We start from the raw sequence: 15,658 nt of genomic DNA on the forward strand, positions 1-15,658 counted from the left end.
GCCAGATTCACTTAGCAACTGGGTCCCTCACTTAACAACTGCAGTGAGTCACTTAACAATTGTGGCAAGCAAGGTTGTAAAATGGGGCAAAATTCACTTAACAAATGTCTCACTTAACAACAGAAATGTTGGGCTCAGTTGTGGTCATAAGTCAAGGACTACCCTTAATAAACTGCTTTATTATTTATTGAACTGCAATTTGGCAGTTCAAATCTCACCAGGCTCAAGGTTGACTCCGCCTTCCATCCTTCCGAGGTGGGTAAAATGAGGACCCAGATAGTTGGGGGGCAAGAGGCTGACTCTGTAAACTACTTAGAGAGGGCTGTAAAGCACTGTAAAACGGTATATAAGTCTAAGTGCTGTTGCTAATTGCAGTCTAAGTCTACCCACTGCCAGGAATTCGATCCTGACCGGCTCAAGGTTGACTCCGGCTTCCATCCTTCCGAGGTCGGTAAAATGAGGACCCACATTGTTGGAGGGCAATATGCTGACTCTGTAAACCGTTTAGAGAGGGCTGTAAAGCACTGTAAAGTGGTATATAAGTCTAAGTGTTATTGCTATTGCTTTTATAACGGCTAGGCTTTCTACTAGCTTCTATCACCTCCCCACACCCTTCTTAGCCCCTGCAATGGCCGCCTATGGGGACCCTCCTTGTTTCCTCCCAAAGTATGGTGACATAGAGATATCTTAGCATAGTGTTTCTCAACCTTTAAGAGGGGTGGACTTCAACCCCCATAATTCCCCAGCCAGATACCAATTACAGGTGGTCCTTGACTTACAACAGTTTGCTTCATGACCGTTCAAAGTTACCACAGCACTGAAAAAATAAAGCGATTTATGACAATTTTTTTCACTTACGACCCTTGCAGCATCTCCATGGTCATGTGATTAAAATTCAGACGCTTGGCAACTGACTCATATTTACGACGGTGGCCATGCCCCAGGGTCATGTGATCCCCTTTTGTAACCTTCTGACAGGCTGGCAAAGAAGCCTCTCAGCCACCAGAGCCGCAAAGAGGCTCTTAAAGAGGTGGCTGGCCGCTGGCTGCCGAAAAGTATCAGAGGTCACGGAAAAAGCTGCTGCCGTCGCCGCCCTGTTCTTCGCGCATGCACATCCCATTGGACTTGCAAGGCAATGGGATGCATGTGCGCGAAGAACATGGCAGTGACGAACATGGCAGGCGGGGCTAACGAGTGGCGACTGGGGGACCGGTTCGGGGGTGTGGCCAGCCGGCCATCGCTACCGGTTCGGTGATCTTGGCCAAATTTCCGCCAACGGTTCGCGCGAACCGGTACAAACCGGCTGAATACCACCTCTGAAATCTTTCCATTCTCCACCATCCAGTCAGAGCTGAAGAAGCTTCTTGGATGAGGAGCGAAACATCTTCAAAGGAAAAACCAGAAAGTCCAGTTGCCTCTTGAAAAAAAAGCACCTTTGGGACTACTGTACTATGTCTCTTCCTTCTCTCTGTTCGCATATTCTCTGCTTCCCTACTCAAGACCAGGAGCAAATCCTAGGTGCACCTGGTACTTGAACCGCGTAAATTACAACCGGACGTGCTCTGGAGACACCCTGGACGGTACGCTCCAACTGTGCAGCCTCCCAATCACCAATTCTTTCCACGCTGCTGATTCTTCTGAAAAGATTGTCCATTTGCTATCCTACCCGTGTTGCAAATGATACTCAAATGATGTCCCCTTGCTGTGGGGAGGATGGGATGAGTTCATTATTTTCAAACTGACACATCAGAGCAGAAAAAGCAATAGAGAGAGAGGCCTGTGCTCATTTCACAGGGAGGCCTGCGAAATACCCAAAGTGTTAGCAAATAGGAGAAGGAAGGAGTACTTAAGGAGTGTTTGCTTTCTTGAGTTACATACAGGCAGTGGTGGGATTCAGGCAGTTCGCACCACTTCAGGAGAACCGGTTGTTACCTTTCTGAGCAGTTTGGTGAACTGGTTGTTGGAAGAAATCATTAGGGCAGAGAACCGGTTGTTAAATTATTTGAATCCCACGACTGCATACAGGTGGTCCTCGACTTATGACCACAGTTGAGCCAAAAATCTCTGTGGCTAAACGAGACAGTTGCGAAGTCAGCTTCGCCCTATTTCACAACCTTTCTTTCCACAATTGTTAAGTGAACCACTGTGGTTGTTAAATTAATAAGACAGTTGTTCAGTGAATCTGGCTTCCCCGTCGACTTTGCTTGTCAGAAGGTCGCAAAAGGGGATCACATGACCCCGGAATACTGCAACCGTCATAAATATGAGCCAGTGGCCAAACATCCGGATTCTGATCACATGATCGTGAGGATGCTGCAATGGTCGTAAGTGTGAAAAACAGTCATAAGTCACTTTTTTTAGTCCTGTTGTAACTTCTAACGGTCGCTAAACGAGTGGTTGTAACTCCAGGACTTCCCGTATAATGTAATAAAGGCAGGATAAAAATCTAATGAATTAATGAATAAACTGGGATCTTTGTCCGGGCTGTATTGTGTTTCCATTTTGTTCTGCCTCCATTTGTCTTGCGTTGTTGTCCAGATTTCTGGTTTTTTCGCCTTCTGAAAAAGCGAGTCGTGTTATCTTATCAGCAACATAGATGTAATGCAATATAATCCTAGCTTTCCCATCTAAAAACCATTGGCTTATCTTGGGATCACAACTCCCATGCTTCCCAACAGCCAGGCTAGCTGAGAATTCTTGACGTTGCATCCCCCAAAACTTGGGGAATATTAGATTGGTGGAATCTAATGTAAAGTTTCATGGTCTACAGCAGGGGCAGGGGTGGGATTCAGCCGATTCGGGCAAACCGGATGCTAATATTATATCTGGCTCGCCGAACTGATAGTTGCAAGGACTGGCTGGTCCTGCCCACACTGCCCCTCCCAGGAGTCTCCACGCAGCCCATTTTGGATGCCAGGTAAGTGCAACGCCCACACAGTGGCTCTGGGAGGGTGAAAAACTGGCCGCCTGGAAGTTCCGGAAGTCGGGAAACGGGCCTGTTTCCGGGCTCTGGAACCCGAGGAGGCCGTTTTTGCCCTCCCGGAGACTCACAGAAAGCCTCCGGAGCCTGGGGGGTAGGGGTGGGAAATGGGCCTCCTGAAAGTACCGAAAGTCTGGAAACGAGTCTGTTTCCGACCTCTGGAGCCTGGGGAGGCTGTTTTTGTCAGGGCATTTATTAATCCCATGTTTGGCTCTGGGACTAATTACCCTGGTTTAATTAGAGGAGATGAATCGTGGCTTCTCCTTGTTTGCAATATTCCGAAAAAGAAACGCGAAGAGAAGTTTCTAATAAAACTCATTTATTTGTTATAAAGAAAATAAAACACCTCACTAACTAAGAAAAGTTAATTGTTACATTTTTGAAAGTAATTCTTGCCGGCTATCTCAGCCGGACCTTGCTGGAAAGAGAACAAAGGAAAGAGTGTGTGAAGCAAGTGAAGGAATGTGGGTGGATGCGGAAACACGTAGCTTACTGATAAGAAGTTGGCAAGCTACGGAGAGTCTGACAGTCCAGAAATGATGAGTTCAGCTGGCAAATAAAATAACGCAGTGACAGTTTTCACCCTTCCAGAGACTCAAGGAAAGCCTCCGGAGCCTGGGGAGGGAGAAAACGGGCCTCCTGGAAATTCCAGAAGTCCAGAAACGAGCCTGTTTCCGACCTCTGGAGCTCGGGTGAGGCCGTTTTTGCCCTCCCGGAGGCTCGAGGAAAGCCTCCGGAGCTTGGAGGAGGGCAAAAACGCCTTCCCCCCGTCGTGGTGCAGGAGGCTGAGTAGGCCCAGCCCACTATGGCCACGCCCACCCAGCAACCAGGCAGAGAACCGGTTGCTAAAATTTTTGAATCCCACCCCTGTGCAAGGGGTGTCCAATCTTGGCAAATTTAAGACCTGGGGACAGCCTATTATGTCAATCACAGAAGTGTTCTCCGGAACTGGGAGATATTTCTAGGTGTCTGTATTATTGCATGTAGTGGTACAAATGGACAAAAGGCTCATCTTTTCCTGCAAATACATTCTCCTATCCGAAATAAGAATCAGAAAATTAATTTGCAAAAAATAAAAAATAAAAAAAAACCACAAACAGTTCCTCTCCTCTGATTTTAATGTAAATTCTAAACACAGAGACCCCCGCGCACTCAATACGTAATGGGAATATCGTTATTCTGCTGGACATTTCTGTGACTGGTGATCAGACTTTTGAGTAGCTGGAGCCACCAGAAAGCAAAGCTGGTTAGAAGAAAAAAAAAAAAGCAGGCAGAGACAGAACTAACACCGAATTTAATTTAAATTTAAATCTAACCAATTAAAGGCAAGCCGTTTTATTCTACAATATATGTATTTCATCATGTTCTGCTTTCTGTCACATTACAAATTGCAGCAAAAGGCTAACATTTATTCTTGCATACAGATAGTCCTCGGCTGATGACCGTAATTGAGTCCGACAATGACGATCATAAGTCATAACGGTCATAAAGTGAGTCATCAAAACACTTGATGAAGTGTTTCATCAACACTTCTATTTTTCTATTCTAAATTTCTATTTAAAAAAAAAATTGTTAAGTTGTGGTCGCATAACTGGAGGATGCTACAAAGAACCATCAATGCCAGGCAGTTGCCAAGCACCCAAAATGCACTCATGGATTGCGGTGGGGGATGATGTCAGAACTTCAGAACAAAGGTCATATACATATCTTTTGGCGGGGGATGGGGTGTCCATTGTAACTTTGAATGGTTGCTAAGCAACCTGGTTGTAAGTCAAGGACTACCTGTATTACAATTGGATGACAGCTTTAGGAACTATGTGGAGCTGCTCCATTTTTTACCACAAGATCAGGCATTATAACAGAGTTAATAACAAGGACCACACTGTCCAGTGAATCTAAAGAGACTCATTGTGCCTAAACTTAAAATGAATTTTGATTACATTGAGTAGTTATTTTGGACGTCTTCCATATGTTCATAAAGAAAATGTTACTCTAGAGGGAGAAGGATCGTGAATAGTTCCCTCATTCCCAGAATTAAAAAGCGATATTATGATACAACCTTTGGAGCCGTTCTCTGTGCGATACTCCTGCTTGGAACAGTGGGTTGGACTAGAAGACCTCCAAGGTCCCTTCCAACTCCGTTCTCCTGTTATTCTCATGGCCACCTATTCCAGGCAAATGTAAAAGAGGCGTAAAAGCCTAGGGACGATTTTATTTTATGTTATTTATTAGATTTTATTTTGAGCGTGCTCCCATTAAATTTTGAGCAATGCTCCCTTGAAAAGACGGTTCAGTATTTTATATGACACAGTCCATATAATCAGATGATGGACCTGTCCTTTTCATTCAAGGCCATAAAAATGAATCGGCTGAAATATCATCTCACAAGTTCCTTCAGGCTTCCCCACACACTCCTGTTGAATGGTCATTGACTTCACTGGATGGACAAAAACCACGGCTGGTATCGAATACCACGAGAAAGATACATGTAGACCTTGACTTAACGACCACAAATGAGACCCAAATTTCTGTTGCTAAGCAAGACAGCGGTTAAGTGAGTTTCTCCCCATTTTGCGACCTTTCTTGCCACAATAATTAAGTGAGTCACTGCAGTTGGCAAGTTAGTAACACGGTTGTTAGGTGAATCTGGCTTCCCCGTTGACTTTGCTTGTTGGAAGGTCGCAAAAGGCGGATCACGTGACCCCTGGGATGCTGCAACCGTCACGAATATGAGACTGTTGACAAGTATCCAAATTTGGTCATGTGACCCTGGGGAATGCTGCAATGTTTGTGAGTGTGAAAAACCGTCATAAGCAGTGGTGAGATTCAGCCGGTTCGGGCTGATTCAGACGAACCGGTAGTTAAATTGCTGGCTGGCCCCGCCTCGCCCCTTCCAGGAGTCCCCATGCACCCCATTTTGGCTCCCAGGAGGTTGCAGAGAGGCCTACTAGGCCCAAAAACGGGGCGCCAGGGGCAGCACGTCCTCCCTGTGGCTTGTTTTTGCTCCCAGAGGGGTGCAGGAGACCGAGTGCTGTCTGTCACACCCCCTGGCCCCGCCCACCATGGCCACGCCCACCCAGCCGGTCATTAAGGCAGAGAACCGGTTGTTAAATTATTTGAATCCCACCACTGGTAATAAGTCACTTTTTTCTGTGCTTTAGTGACTTCGAACTGTCACTAAATGAGCTGTTGGACGTCGAGGACTACCTGTATATGTGTGTGAGAGCATTTCAAGGAATGTTTCAGGAATATTCTGCCTTGTGGAATCTTAAAAAAGAAAGAAAAAATGTTTTTTTTCCACTGTCCCTGTTCACAATCCAAATCTAAACAAAACAAATCAATGCAAACAGATATTTATTGAGATGTAAGGGCAGTTGAATTTAATTCCAGGTAAAATGTTATATAAATGTGGAACCTGGGAATCCTATTTTACACACATACACGCAGGCACAGACACACACACAAATACACAGACAGAGAAAGAGAGACGGGAAGAAAAGTTTAGAAAGGAAAAGAGAGAGAGAGGAAGAAAGAGGGGAAGTGAGGAAGAGAAAGGGGAAGAGAGACAGAGAGGGGAGAGAGAGAGGAAGAGAGGGGAAGGAAGGAAAAGAAAGTGGGAAAGGGGGAGAGAGAGGAAGAGAGGTAGAGGAAGAAAGAGAGGGAGAAAGAGAGATGGAAAAGAGGAAGAGAAAGGGGAAGAGAGAAAGAAAGAGGGAGAGAGAAAGAAAGGGGAAGAAAAAGAAAGGGGGAGAGAGGAAGAGAAAAAGAGGGAGGAAGAGATGAAAAAGAGGAAGAGAAAGGGGAAGAGAGAAAGAAAGAGGGGGAGAGAGAGAGGAAGAGAGGGGAAGAGAGGAAAAGAAGGGATGGGAGAGGAAGAGAAAGAGAAAGAGGAAGAAAGAGAGGGGAAGAGAGAAAGAGAAAGGGGGAAAGAAAGAGGGGAAGAAAGCGAGAGTACATATTTAATAATGCAGCTTCTACCCTTCCTAATCACAAACTGCAGCTGAAAAATACAATGTCGGTCCATGTGCTCAGTGAATTATTTATTTCTCCTGAAAGAACCTGTGAAATAACCAGTTAAATTTAGAAGAATTTAAGATGAGCTCCGGTTGAGCTTTCACCATCTTCCATTTTATTCTTGTTTGTGTATAGCGCCGATTGATAATACAATATATGCAATCATAGTTTAGCCAAACCATTTTTTAGGCCTGTAAATTACAACAATGGAGAAATAGTTTCACTATTTAATATAAACGTGCATCAAACTAAAGGCAACATCTGTCTGATATGTCTAGGGCTGCATTGATAAGCTGAAGTACAGCTTTTTTTTTTTCTAATTAGGGGTGAAGATGTTCAACTTTGGATCAACCAGTTCACTTCAGTTTATCAATCTATTTATATCTTACATTAAGCTTTGCTTAATGCTACTAGCCAGCCACCATTTGCTGATTCCTATCTACTGACAGTTTTATCGGTATAACACATTTTAAGATGGAGGCCAAATTCCAGAATTGTAACCAGGCTTAAATTTGCTGAGTTATCAATTCCCTTCAGCGAATGTCTATGGAGATTCTCAGTCATCCAGGCCATGGTTATCCCAAAAGTGCTTTTCAAAAGGAAACTGGATTTTTAAAAAAAAATTTCCTTGAAAACATTTTGCTTCTCATCCAAAAGCTTCTCATCCAGAACTGAAGAAGTTTCTTGGACAAGAAGCGAAACAAAGAATAGAATAGGAGTAGGAGTAGGAGTAGGAGTAGAAGTAGAAGTAGAAGTAGAAGTAGAACTCAATTCTTTATTGACCAAGTGTGATCAGACACACAAGGAATTTTATCTTCGGTGCATAACTTCTTAGTGTACCATGTTTCCTCGAAAAGAAGACCCTGTCTTATATTTTTTTGAACCCTGAAATAAGTGTTTGGCCTTATTTTCGGGGAGGTCTTATTATTTTGGGGCGCGTGGAGCAAGGTGGGGTTCCTCTTGCCATTTTACCTGATTTCTAACTCTGCGTTTAAATATTTTCGGGGAAGGCTTATTTTCGGGGGGAGGCTTATTTTAGCGCATGCGCTCAAAAGCCTGATTGGCCTTATTATCAGGGGAGGTCTTATTTTCAGGGAAACAGGGCACATAAAAGCTATAAGTGATAAACCATGAGCATAGTCATCATAAAAAATACATTCATCATAAATCATAAGATACAACACTTAGTCACAGGATACTAAATAAGCAATCAACATAATCATACTAGGAAACGAAATAAAACAATACCAATTGTAAAGATACAAGCAACAAAGTTATAGTCGTAAGAAGATAGGTAATAGGAAAGATGAGAAGAATAATAGTAATATAGGCTTACTAGATAATTTGACTGTTGTGGGAATTAGTTGTTTAGCAGAGTGATGGCATGGGGGCAAAAACTGTCCTTGTGTCTAGTTGTTTTGGTGTGCAGTGCGCTATAGCGTCGTTTTGAGGGTAGGAGTTGAAACAGTTTATGTCCAGGATGTGAGGGGTCTGTAGATATTTTCACAGACCTCTTTTTGACTTGTGTAGTATAAAGGTCAGTAGTGGGTTTCAAAATCCGTCGCTACCGGTTCCCTCATGGGCGCGTGCACACTTGTGCAACGCTTCTGCACATGTGCAGAAGCGTCTGGGCAGGTGGGTGGAGCCTCCCACTGCTGCTGCTACCGGTTCGCCCGATCCGGGGCAAATCGGTAGCAACCCACCACTGATATAGGTATACATTTTCAAGGAAAAAGTAAAGAAATCAGTTGCTTTTTGAAAAGCAGTTTTGGGAACTCCCTTCAGCAGCAAATTCTCTATAATGCTTATGCTATCAATTGGTACTGGTAAGTAGTAAAATTTGACCTCCTGACTTGCTTCTGTTCATCCTGGCTGAAAAATGAATGTAATTAAATAATGTATATCGCAGTGGGATTAAGTAGTGGGCTAGAGGAAGTTGGCAGCCCGGTCTTTACTGGGAGTTGGGGGTTTTCTGGAACGCTGACAGAAGTGACGTCACTCCTTGTGGCCATAGACTCACATCTTTTTCTTTTATGATGATGATGGATTTTTTGTTTTGTTTTGATGTGGTATATGAAATTCACAACATTCTGATATTCGCTTCCAAATGGTGTCCATTGCAACTTCAGGAGTGAAAGACACAGGTTAAATTCCAACCAAAGCGATTCATTGCTCATGCGTATGCACAGGAATCTAGTCAACTAACGGTTAGCACTATTTTGGCGCTAGATAATGGTTAACAGAATTCAAGAGGGGTTGGCCTTAGTCCGTTTGTGACTATGTAGAGACTCTAGGCTGGTTCCTCTTTTGACTCCACCTCCAGATTCTGTCACTCCTTCTCCTACAGGAATACATACTATATCTAGATCAGGGGTGTCAAACTCGATTTCATTGAGGGTGCATAAAAGTTGACACAGGGTAATGTTTGACCTCGGTGGGGGGTGGGTGGGGCTGGGTGCCTGGCCAAGGGGCGTGGCCAGCTTGGCATCCATTTTCAGCTGGACGGCCTCCTGCAGCCCTCCGCCAGCGAAAATGGAGTTGGGGGCCTGCAGCCCTCCTGAGCTCTGTTTTCGCTGGCAGACTCACCATGGGCCGGTCCTTTGCTGTTTCTAGGGTGGCCCCGCAGACTAGATCTAAGCACCCCGCGGGCTTGATCCGGCCCGCAGACTTTGAGTTTGACACCCCTGATCTAGATAGTTGCTCTTTTTGGATGAAATATAATTTACACCGAGATAAAGAAGAGGAATTAGATCCAAAAATGGTGTAGAAAGTTAAATTTGCCTTCTTCAGGACCCTGAAATATTCCCCCCACCCCATGCACGGAGGATTCAATGGAGACAATAGGCCTATTGTTTCCATAACCCACTTTGTACTGTATCAATAATCTTACAAAGAATTACAATGCCTTAATGCCATTTTCAAAAGCTGGTTTTCAGTTCATTCTGTTTTACTTAACATTAAAAGGGCAAAATGTCCTATAGTTTGGTAGCGTTCCCTCTCAATTTCAGTACAACTTATTTCTGTAAGAAAGCGGCGATACAATTGCAAGGGTCGTAAATGTATAAAGAATAGTTTGATAACACCTTTCCCCCCCAAAAAAAGAATTAAATGCAGCTAATTTTGTATAATTTTATATGGAATTGTCTTGAGGAAGAACTTCATAGCTTAACAAGTGTCAAGAAAGAAGAAAATGGTTTTCCAAAGCATCTTTTTGCGCTTGATTTTTTTTTCACGTTTCAGGATATTGATGGATAAGCCCTTTTTTTTTATGTCCCATGAATGCCGCCAGAAAATAAATATGTTTATTTTTTCCCCCACCTCTAGAAATGTAATTCTTACAGCTTCTGCTTTGCACACTGGCTTGAATGACAGTTCTGATTATTTTTTTTTTAAATTATTGATTTATTCATTTTAATGATGGCTTCCACTAACCAATCTTTAACTAACTGTGGTTGTTTAATTACAGAGGGAACATTCCCACGCTCAACAGGTACAGTAATTCTCCTTTTTAGCTCTTTTAAAAAGTAGCTAGTTGTCAGAAGAATGTGTAGTTTTAACACAATTTTTTAAAAGAATTGGGTTTTTAACAACCTAACTTTTTTATTTATTTATTTATTTTGGAATCTGGTTCCCGCTCAAAACTATACCAATCTCTAATCCTTATTTTCAGGGTTTGTTTTTAATGTTTTCCTCTGTTCCCCTTTGAATGTTTCTGTGTTTTTTCTTCTCTTTATCCTTTCTTTTGGCATGCTATAAAAATTAACCTCACTAGCGCACAAGACTTACCTTACCTGCCTTAAAATCCTGTTCCAGATCTTGAAGCAAAAATTGGTCATTTTTCCTTCCTCCCTTTCTTTTCCCTTGGGTAGCAAAGATGGACCCCAGCTGGCCCACTCACCAATCGGGATTTAAAGCAGAATGAGTAACTTTACTCCAAGTGGTTTAAAAAAAAAGAAAAATACACAGATAGTCCTCAATTTATGACCACAATTGAGCCCAACATTTCTGTGGCTAAGCGAGACAGTTGTTCAGGGAGTTTTGCCCTGTTTTACGACTTTCCTGGCCACAGTTGTTAAGTGAATTGCTGCCATTGTTAAGTTAATAACACGATTGTTAAGTGAGTGTTTCTTCCCCAATTGACTTTGCCTGCCGGAAAGTCGCAAAAGGGGATCACATGATCCTGGGACACTGCATATGATCCTGGGACACTGCATAAATGTGACTCAGTTGCCAAAAGCGTCTGAATTTTGATCCCGTGACCACGGGGACGCTGCAACTGTTGTGTGAAAAACCGTCACAAGTCCCTTTTTTTTCCAGTGCTGTCGTAACTTTGAATGGTTACTAAATGAACGGTTGTAAGTTGAGGACTACCTGTATATTGGAAAGATAATAATAATTCTCCAGGTTTTCTGGATATTGACCCATATCACAAACTAGTGAATGTCAAATTTTCCAGCTGGGGAAGGTTCTGAATGCAGATGCCTTAACTTTTTCATTTGCCTACACCCTAAATCTTATTTTAGGGAAGAGGTTGCAGAATATCCTTGTCAGCGTTTGCTCACCTGTGAGTAGAAGGGATGTTGTGTCTTCACTTACCTGGCCTTCCCTAAGAAAGCTGCCATTAGCTTCCCTCAGACGAAGGCCAAGTCCATTTTTCAAAAATGCCCAGGGGAAGAAAAGTTTTACAAAGTATTTGAATTAAAACACTGGGGGTCGGTGGGATGGATACCCTTTGCTTGTGAAAAGCATTTGGAACTCATATCCCTGAAGGAACTGGTGCTTAATTCCCCAGGTCCTAAAGAAATAAAATTTATTACTGGATCGGGACCAAGAATTGGGTTTGAAGACTAGCACACACCCTTTTACAGCAGGGGGAAGCAAATAGAAGTTGCGCCCCAACGACAAGAAAAGAGCAGGATTTTTAAAATCCCTTTGGGCTACAGATCCATTTGAAAGTCTGGAGAAACCTACGAAACCCCTTATCATAAACATTATTTAAATGCATGAAGTAAAATGCATAGATGTACATCATACTGTAAAGTTGTTCAGATTCGTCTATCAAAAATATTTTAAAAAGAGAACGTGTAAGCCTGCCAGCGTTCACCTTGTGAAGGGAGATGGATGGCATAAAATTTTTAATAAACAAAAATAAATAAAATAATCTCAAATTACTTCAAATAGAGAGATTTGTTAAAGATAATGAGCATTTTTGGAGACCAGGCAACGAAATAAGGCCATACCTACATGGGTTGCTGGCTGAAAAACTAAAGTTGTAATGTTTTTTCCAGCCCGGGTCAGATGACTCCTAAACTCTTATCTATAGACATCAAAGCGATCTGTGGACTCGAATTAAGAACCCTGTTCTAGTCCATCGTGTGTGAAAATGATTTTGGGATGGGGAACGGCCCAGTCAATGGTTTCTAGCGGTACTTTGGTTTTCTCCCCGCTTGTTAAATCTTCCACCAGTAACTCCAGTTGGCTGAGGGGTGTATTCTCTCCAGTTTGAATGCCTTGGCAGAGATAACTTTCCTCTGCCTTAAATTAACTTTTTTTTTTTTTAATGCCAACAATTCATTACGGCTTTCCAGGGAGGGTGGGTGGGTGGAAAGTGGTTGGCTGAGAACATAATTATTATATAGTCATTTGTCAGGAAAGATGTACAGCCTCTCACTCCGAAGAGAATGTATTTGCTTAGCCGTCTTCCAGAACGGTGTTGTTCTTTTCTTTCCCGTGTTGTTTCTTTCCTTTAAATGCAATTTTGCAAATATGGCTTTAAGGCAAATTGGAGAGGGTGGGTGGGTGGGTGGGTAGAGATAAGCGGGAACTCACTGGCTCATTCTATATTCAGGCCTATTTCTCACTAAAGTAGTAATCACTGCACCATTTGAGGCAAGAGATAGAAGGCCAACATGACAACTTCTTTCTATGTCAGAAGGAAATACGCCACACTTCACAAGCTAGCATGCTCTGGACAAGTCTAATTTTTTTTTTTCCTTAACCACCCAACGTATTAGATTTTTTTTTATAGGTAGGGATTTTTTTTTTAATCTACACAACAAACAATTCGATCATTTCCTCTGTGGTGAAGTGATGGTTTTTTTTTGTAGAGGTATTTGAACCTTCGGACTACAATCTTCTGTTTTCTGTTTGTGAGGGACTCATCCTGTAACATCCATTGATGTCACTATTTTCTTGAAGGAGTTCTAGTTTCACACAAATGGATGCACACAAACACCTGCTGTCTGGCAATTCCCTTGCCATTGACCGGGGGGTCTCCAAAGTTAAGAACTTTAAGACTTGTGGACTTCAACCCCCAGAACTCTGGAAATTGAAGTCCATACGTCTTAAAGTTGCCAAGTTTGGAGACGCCTGCCACAAACAAGAGATACTTTTTACAAATCAGCAAGGGATCGGCTGCTGTTGTGATATCACAAGTGGCTGGCGTGTGGACTGGTGCATGGAATGCCTTCTTCTGAATCAAAATGCTCAGCAGATGTTGGGAATGATCTCTAGTGGTACAGGGTATCAATCAGTATCTGGAATGCTGCACTGTTGAATCAGCCATTTCAGCTGGCCATGTTGCGGGAGAGAGATGACGAGACGGGTAGACGTAAGTCAAGGCGAGCCATCAGTTGGGTTCCAGATGTTGACTTGTGAGTCCTTCCATGATGACCAACAGTAAAGTCATCTAGCAGTTGTTCCTCAGTACCAGGAAGTTGCTCTCCATTGGAGAGGTGATGGGTTCATCCGACCCATTGCTTGAAGAAGAAATATGCTATGTAGGAGTGTCCGTGGGGATGATAAAAAAAAAAAAGATGGCGGCTGCCATGGGACAATTGAAACCCCGCCTCCTTTAAGGTACATTCCTTGTTAAAAAGGGGTGGGGCTTTGACTGGCTGCCATCTTGAACCCTATGACCAACTCTCCAAATTGTCCCTGGAATATAAGAAGCTATTTTATTCCAGACCAGGCTCCCATTTATAATATTTGTATCCTTAGGAGCCCCAAAAAGTCACTCCTGGGTTGTGTTGCCCCGACAGAATGGCTACTAAATGAACACGCAGGGTTATACTTGCATACACCTGAACCAATTTTAACACTAACCAAGTTTAGCATGGTTGTGTGACTGCTGTTCTTATGCCTGGAATTGACCTGGTTAGGTGTGTTGCCTAAACACAACCTCTAGATGACTTTCAGATAGATGCTCACAATAACATCACACCCACCAGTTTGAACGCCATCTCTTGCCAATTCACGACATGGGTAAGATTATTGCCTAGAGGTAGTCCTCAACTTGCAACCACAATTTTCTGTTGCTAAGCAAGGCACTTGTTAACTGAGTTGCACTCCATTTGATGAGGTTTTTGTCACCGTGTTAAGCGAATCACTGCAGTCGTTAAGTGAAGCATGCAGTTGTTCAGCAAATCTGGCTTCCCCTATTGACTTGGCTTGTCAAAAGCGGGCAGGGAAGGTTACAAATGATGATCATATGACCCAGGGACAGTGCAGCCGTCACAGATACATGCCAGTTGCCAAGCATCTGAATTTTGATCACATGACTCCGGGACAATGCAATCATGATAAATACATGCCAGTTGCCAAGTGACTGGATTTTGATCACGTGACCTTAAGAATGCTGCAATGGTTGTAAGTGTGAAAACAGATCATAAAACACTTTTTTTCAGTGCTGTTGTAACTTCCAATGGTCACTAAATGAATGGTTGTAACTTGAGGACTACCTGCATTTCAGAAAAGCATAACTCCAAACATTTCTGAGCCTGTTCTGTTGATGCTGATATATGGGCACTGAAATCCAGCATAAGGGTTATGCCCAGCTGGCACAGTAGACAATACCCATGATTAGAGATTTCTTAAACATATTTCAACCTGCTGTAACCGTTGTGTATTTGTGTTGATGTATATCCATGGCCTTTGTTCAAAGAAAATTTACTAAATCTTCAGAAACTAAACATAGCTCTCTGTGTATAGGGGTTTGTGTTTGTGTATATGTGTGTGTTCTTAATTTGCAAATGCTAATATCTGTCTATCATCTGCTTCTGTCTGCCAGAGCAATGTATAGCTTAACCGTTGAAAACATAATTTGGGAATAGTCAAGATACAAATTGTTCTGCAATGTATGTGGTTTCTTTAAAAAAAACAAAAACAAAACAGTGGAACAGGAGAGAGAATGCCTTCCTGGGTTTCTTTTAGTCTATGCCGTTTTTATTTTAATTATTTGTCAAATAAAAATTACAAATTCGAAGAAGCAAAATTGAGAAAAAAAAACTAAAATGTGACAGGGAGGATAGCCACACTAGTACACTTTACGCACGCCCCCCCTTAGGAAACCCCTAAAATATGGAGAAAGATCCACAGAAGTTAAGTTAGAATTAAAAATTGTGGAAGTTAGTAGCTGAGACAACTGAATCGGGTAAGATACCCCAGACTTTGAAGCTCCATAATGCTGCATGAAATTTGTAACGCTGCTGTAATTGAAATCAGAGTCCTGGTGTTGTTGGGACTCACAAAATGAATTGCAAATTAAAATAGCCTTTAGTGAAAATTTCACTTCTGCCTTCTACTGATCAAGTTATTTTAGCAAATTCCACTGGGTTTCCCCCCCACCCCCCACCCAGCCTTGGTACTTCCATCTGCAAAATGGGT

The 15,658-nt window shown here is 42.6% G+C and overlaps 1 protein-coding gene across 8 annotated transcripts in view; it reads left to right on the forward strand.

Moving 5' to 3' along the window:
* Positions 1-15,658, forward strand: part of ACACA (acetyl-CoA carboxylase alpha) — a 280,148-nt gene that overhangs the window by 119,350 nt on the left and 145,140 nt on the right. For 4 of the 8 annotated variants that reach the window (XM_087883446.1, XM_060693230.2, XM_087883450.1 and 1 more), the window contains one exon: positions 10,461-10,484. The exons of the other annotated variants lie outside the window; for them this stretch is intronic. In XM_087883446.1, coding sequence (XP_087739572.1) covers positions 10,461-10,484 — 24 coding nt within the window. The remainder of the gene's footprint in view (positions 1-10,460; positions 10,485-15,658) is intronic. 8 annotated transcript variants of the gene reach the window in all.

This window comes from Pantherophis guttatus, chromosome 1, assembly GCF_059756535.1.
Source record: "Pantherophis guttatus breed Tessera chromosome 1, ASM5975653v1, whole genome shotgun sequence".
In the NCBI taxonomy this organism is placed as follows: Eukaryota; Metazoa; Chordata; class Lepidosauria; order Squamata; family Colubridae; genus Pantherophis; species Pantherophis guttatus.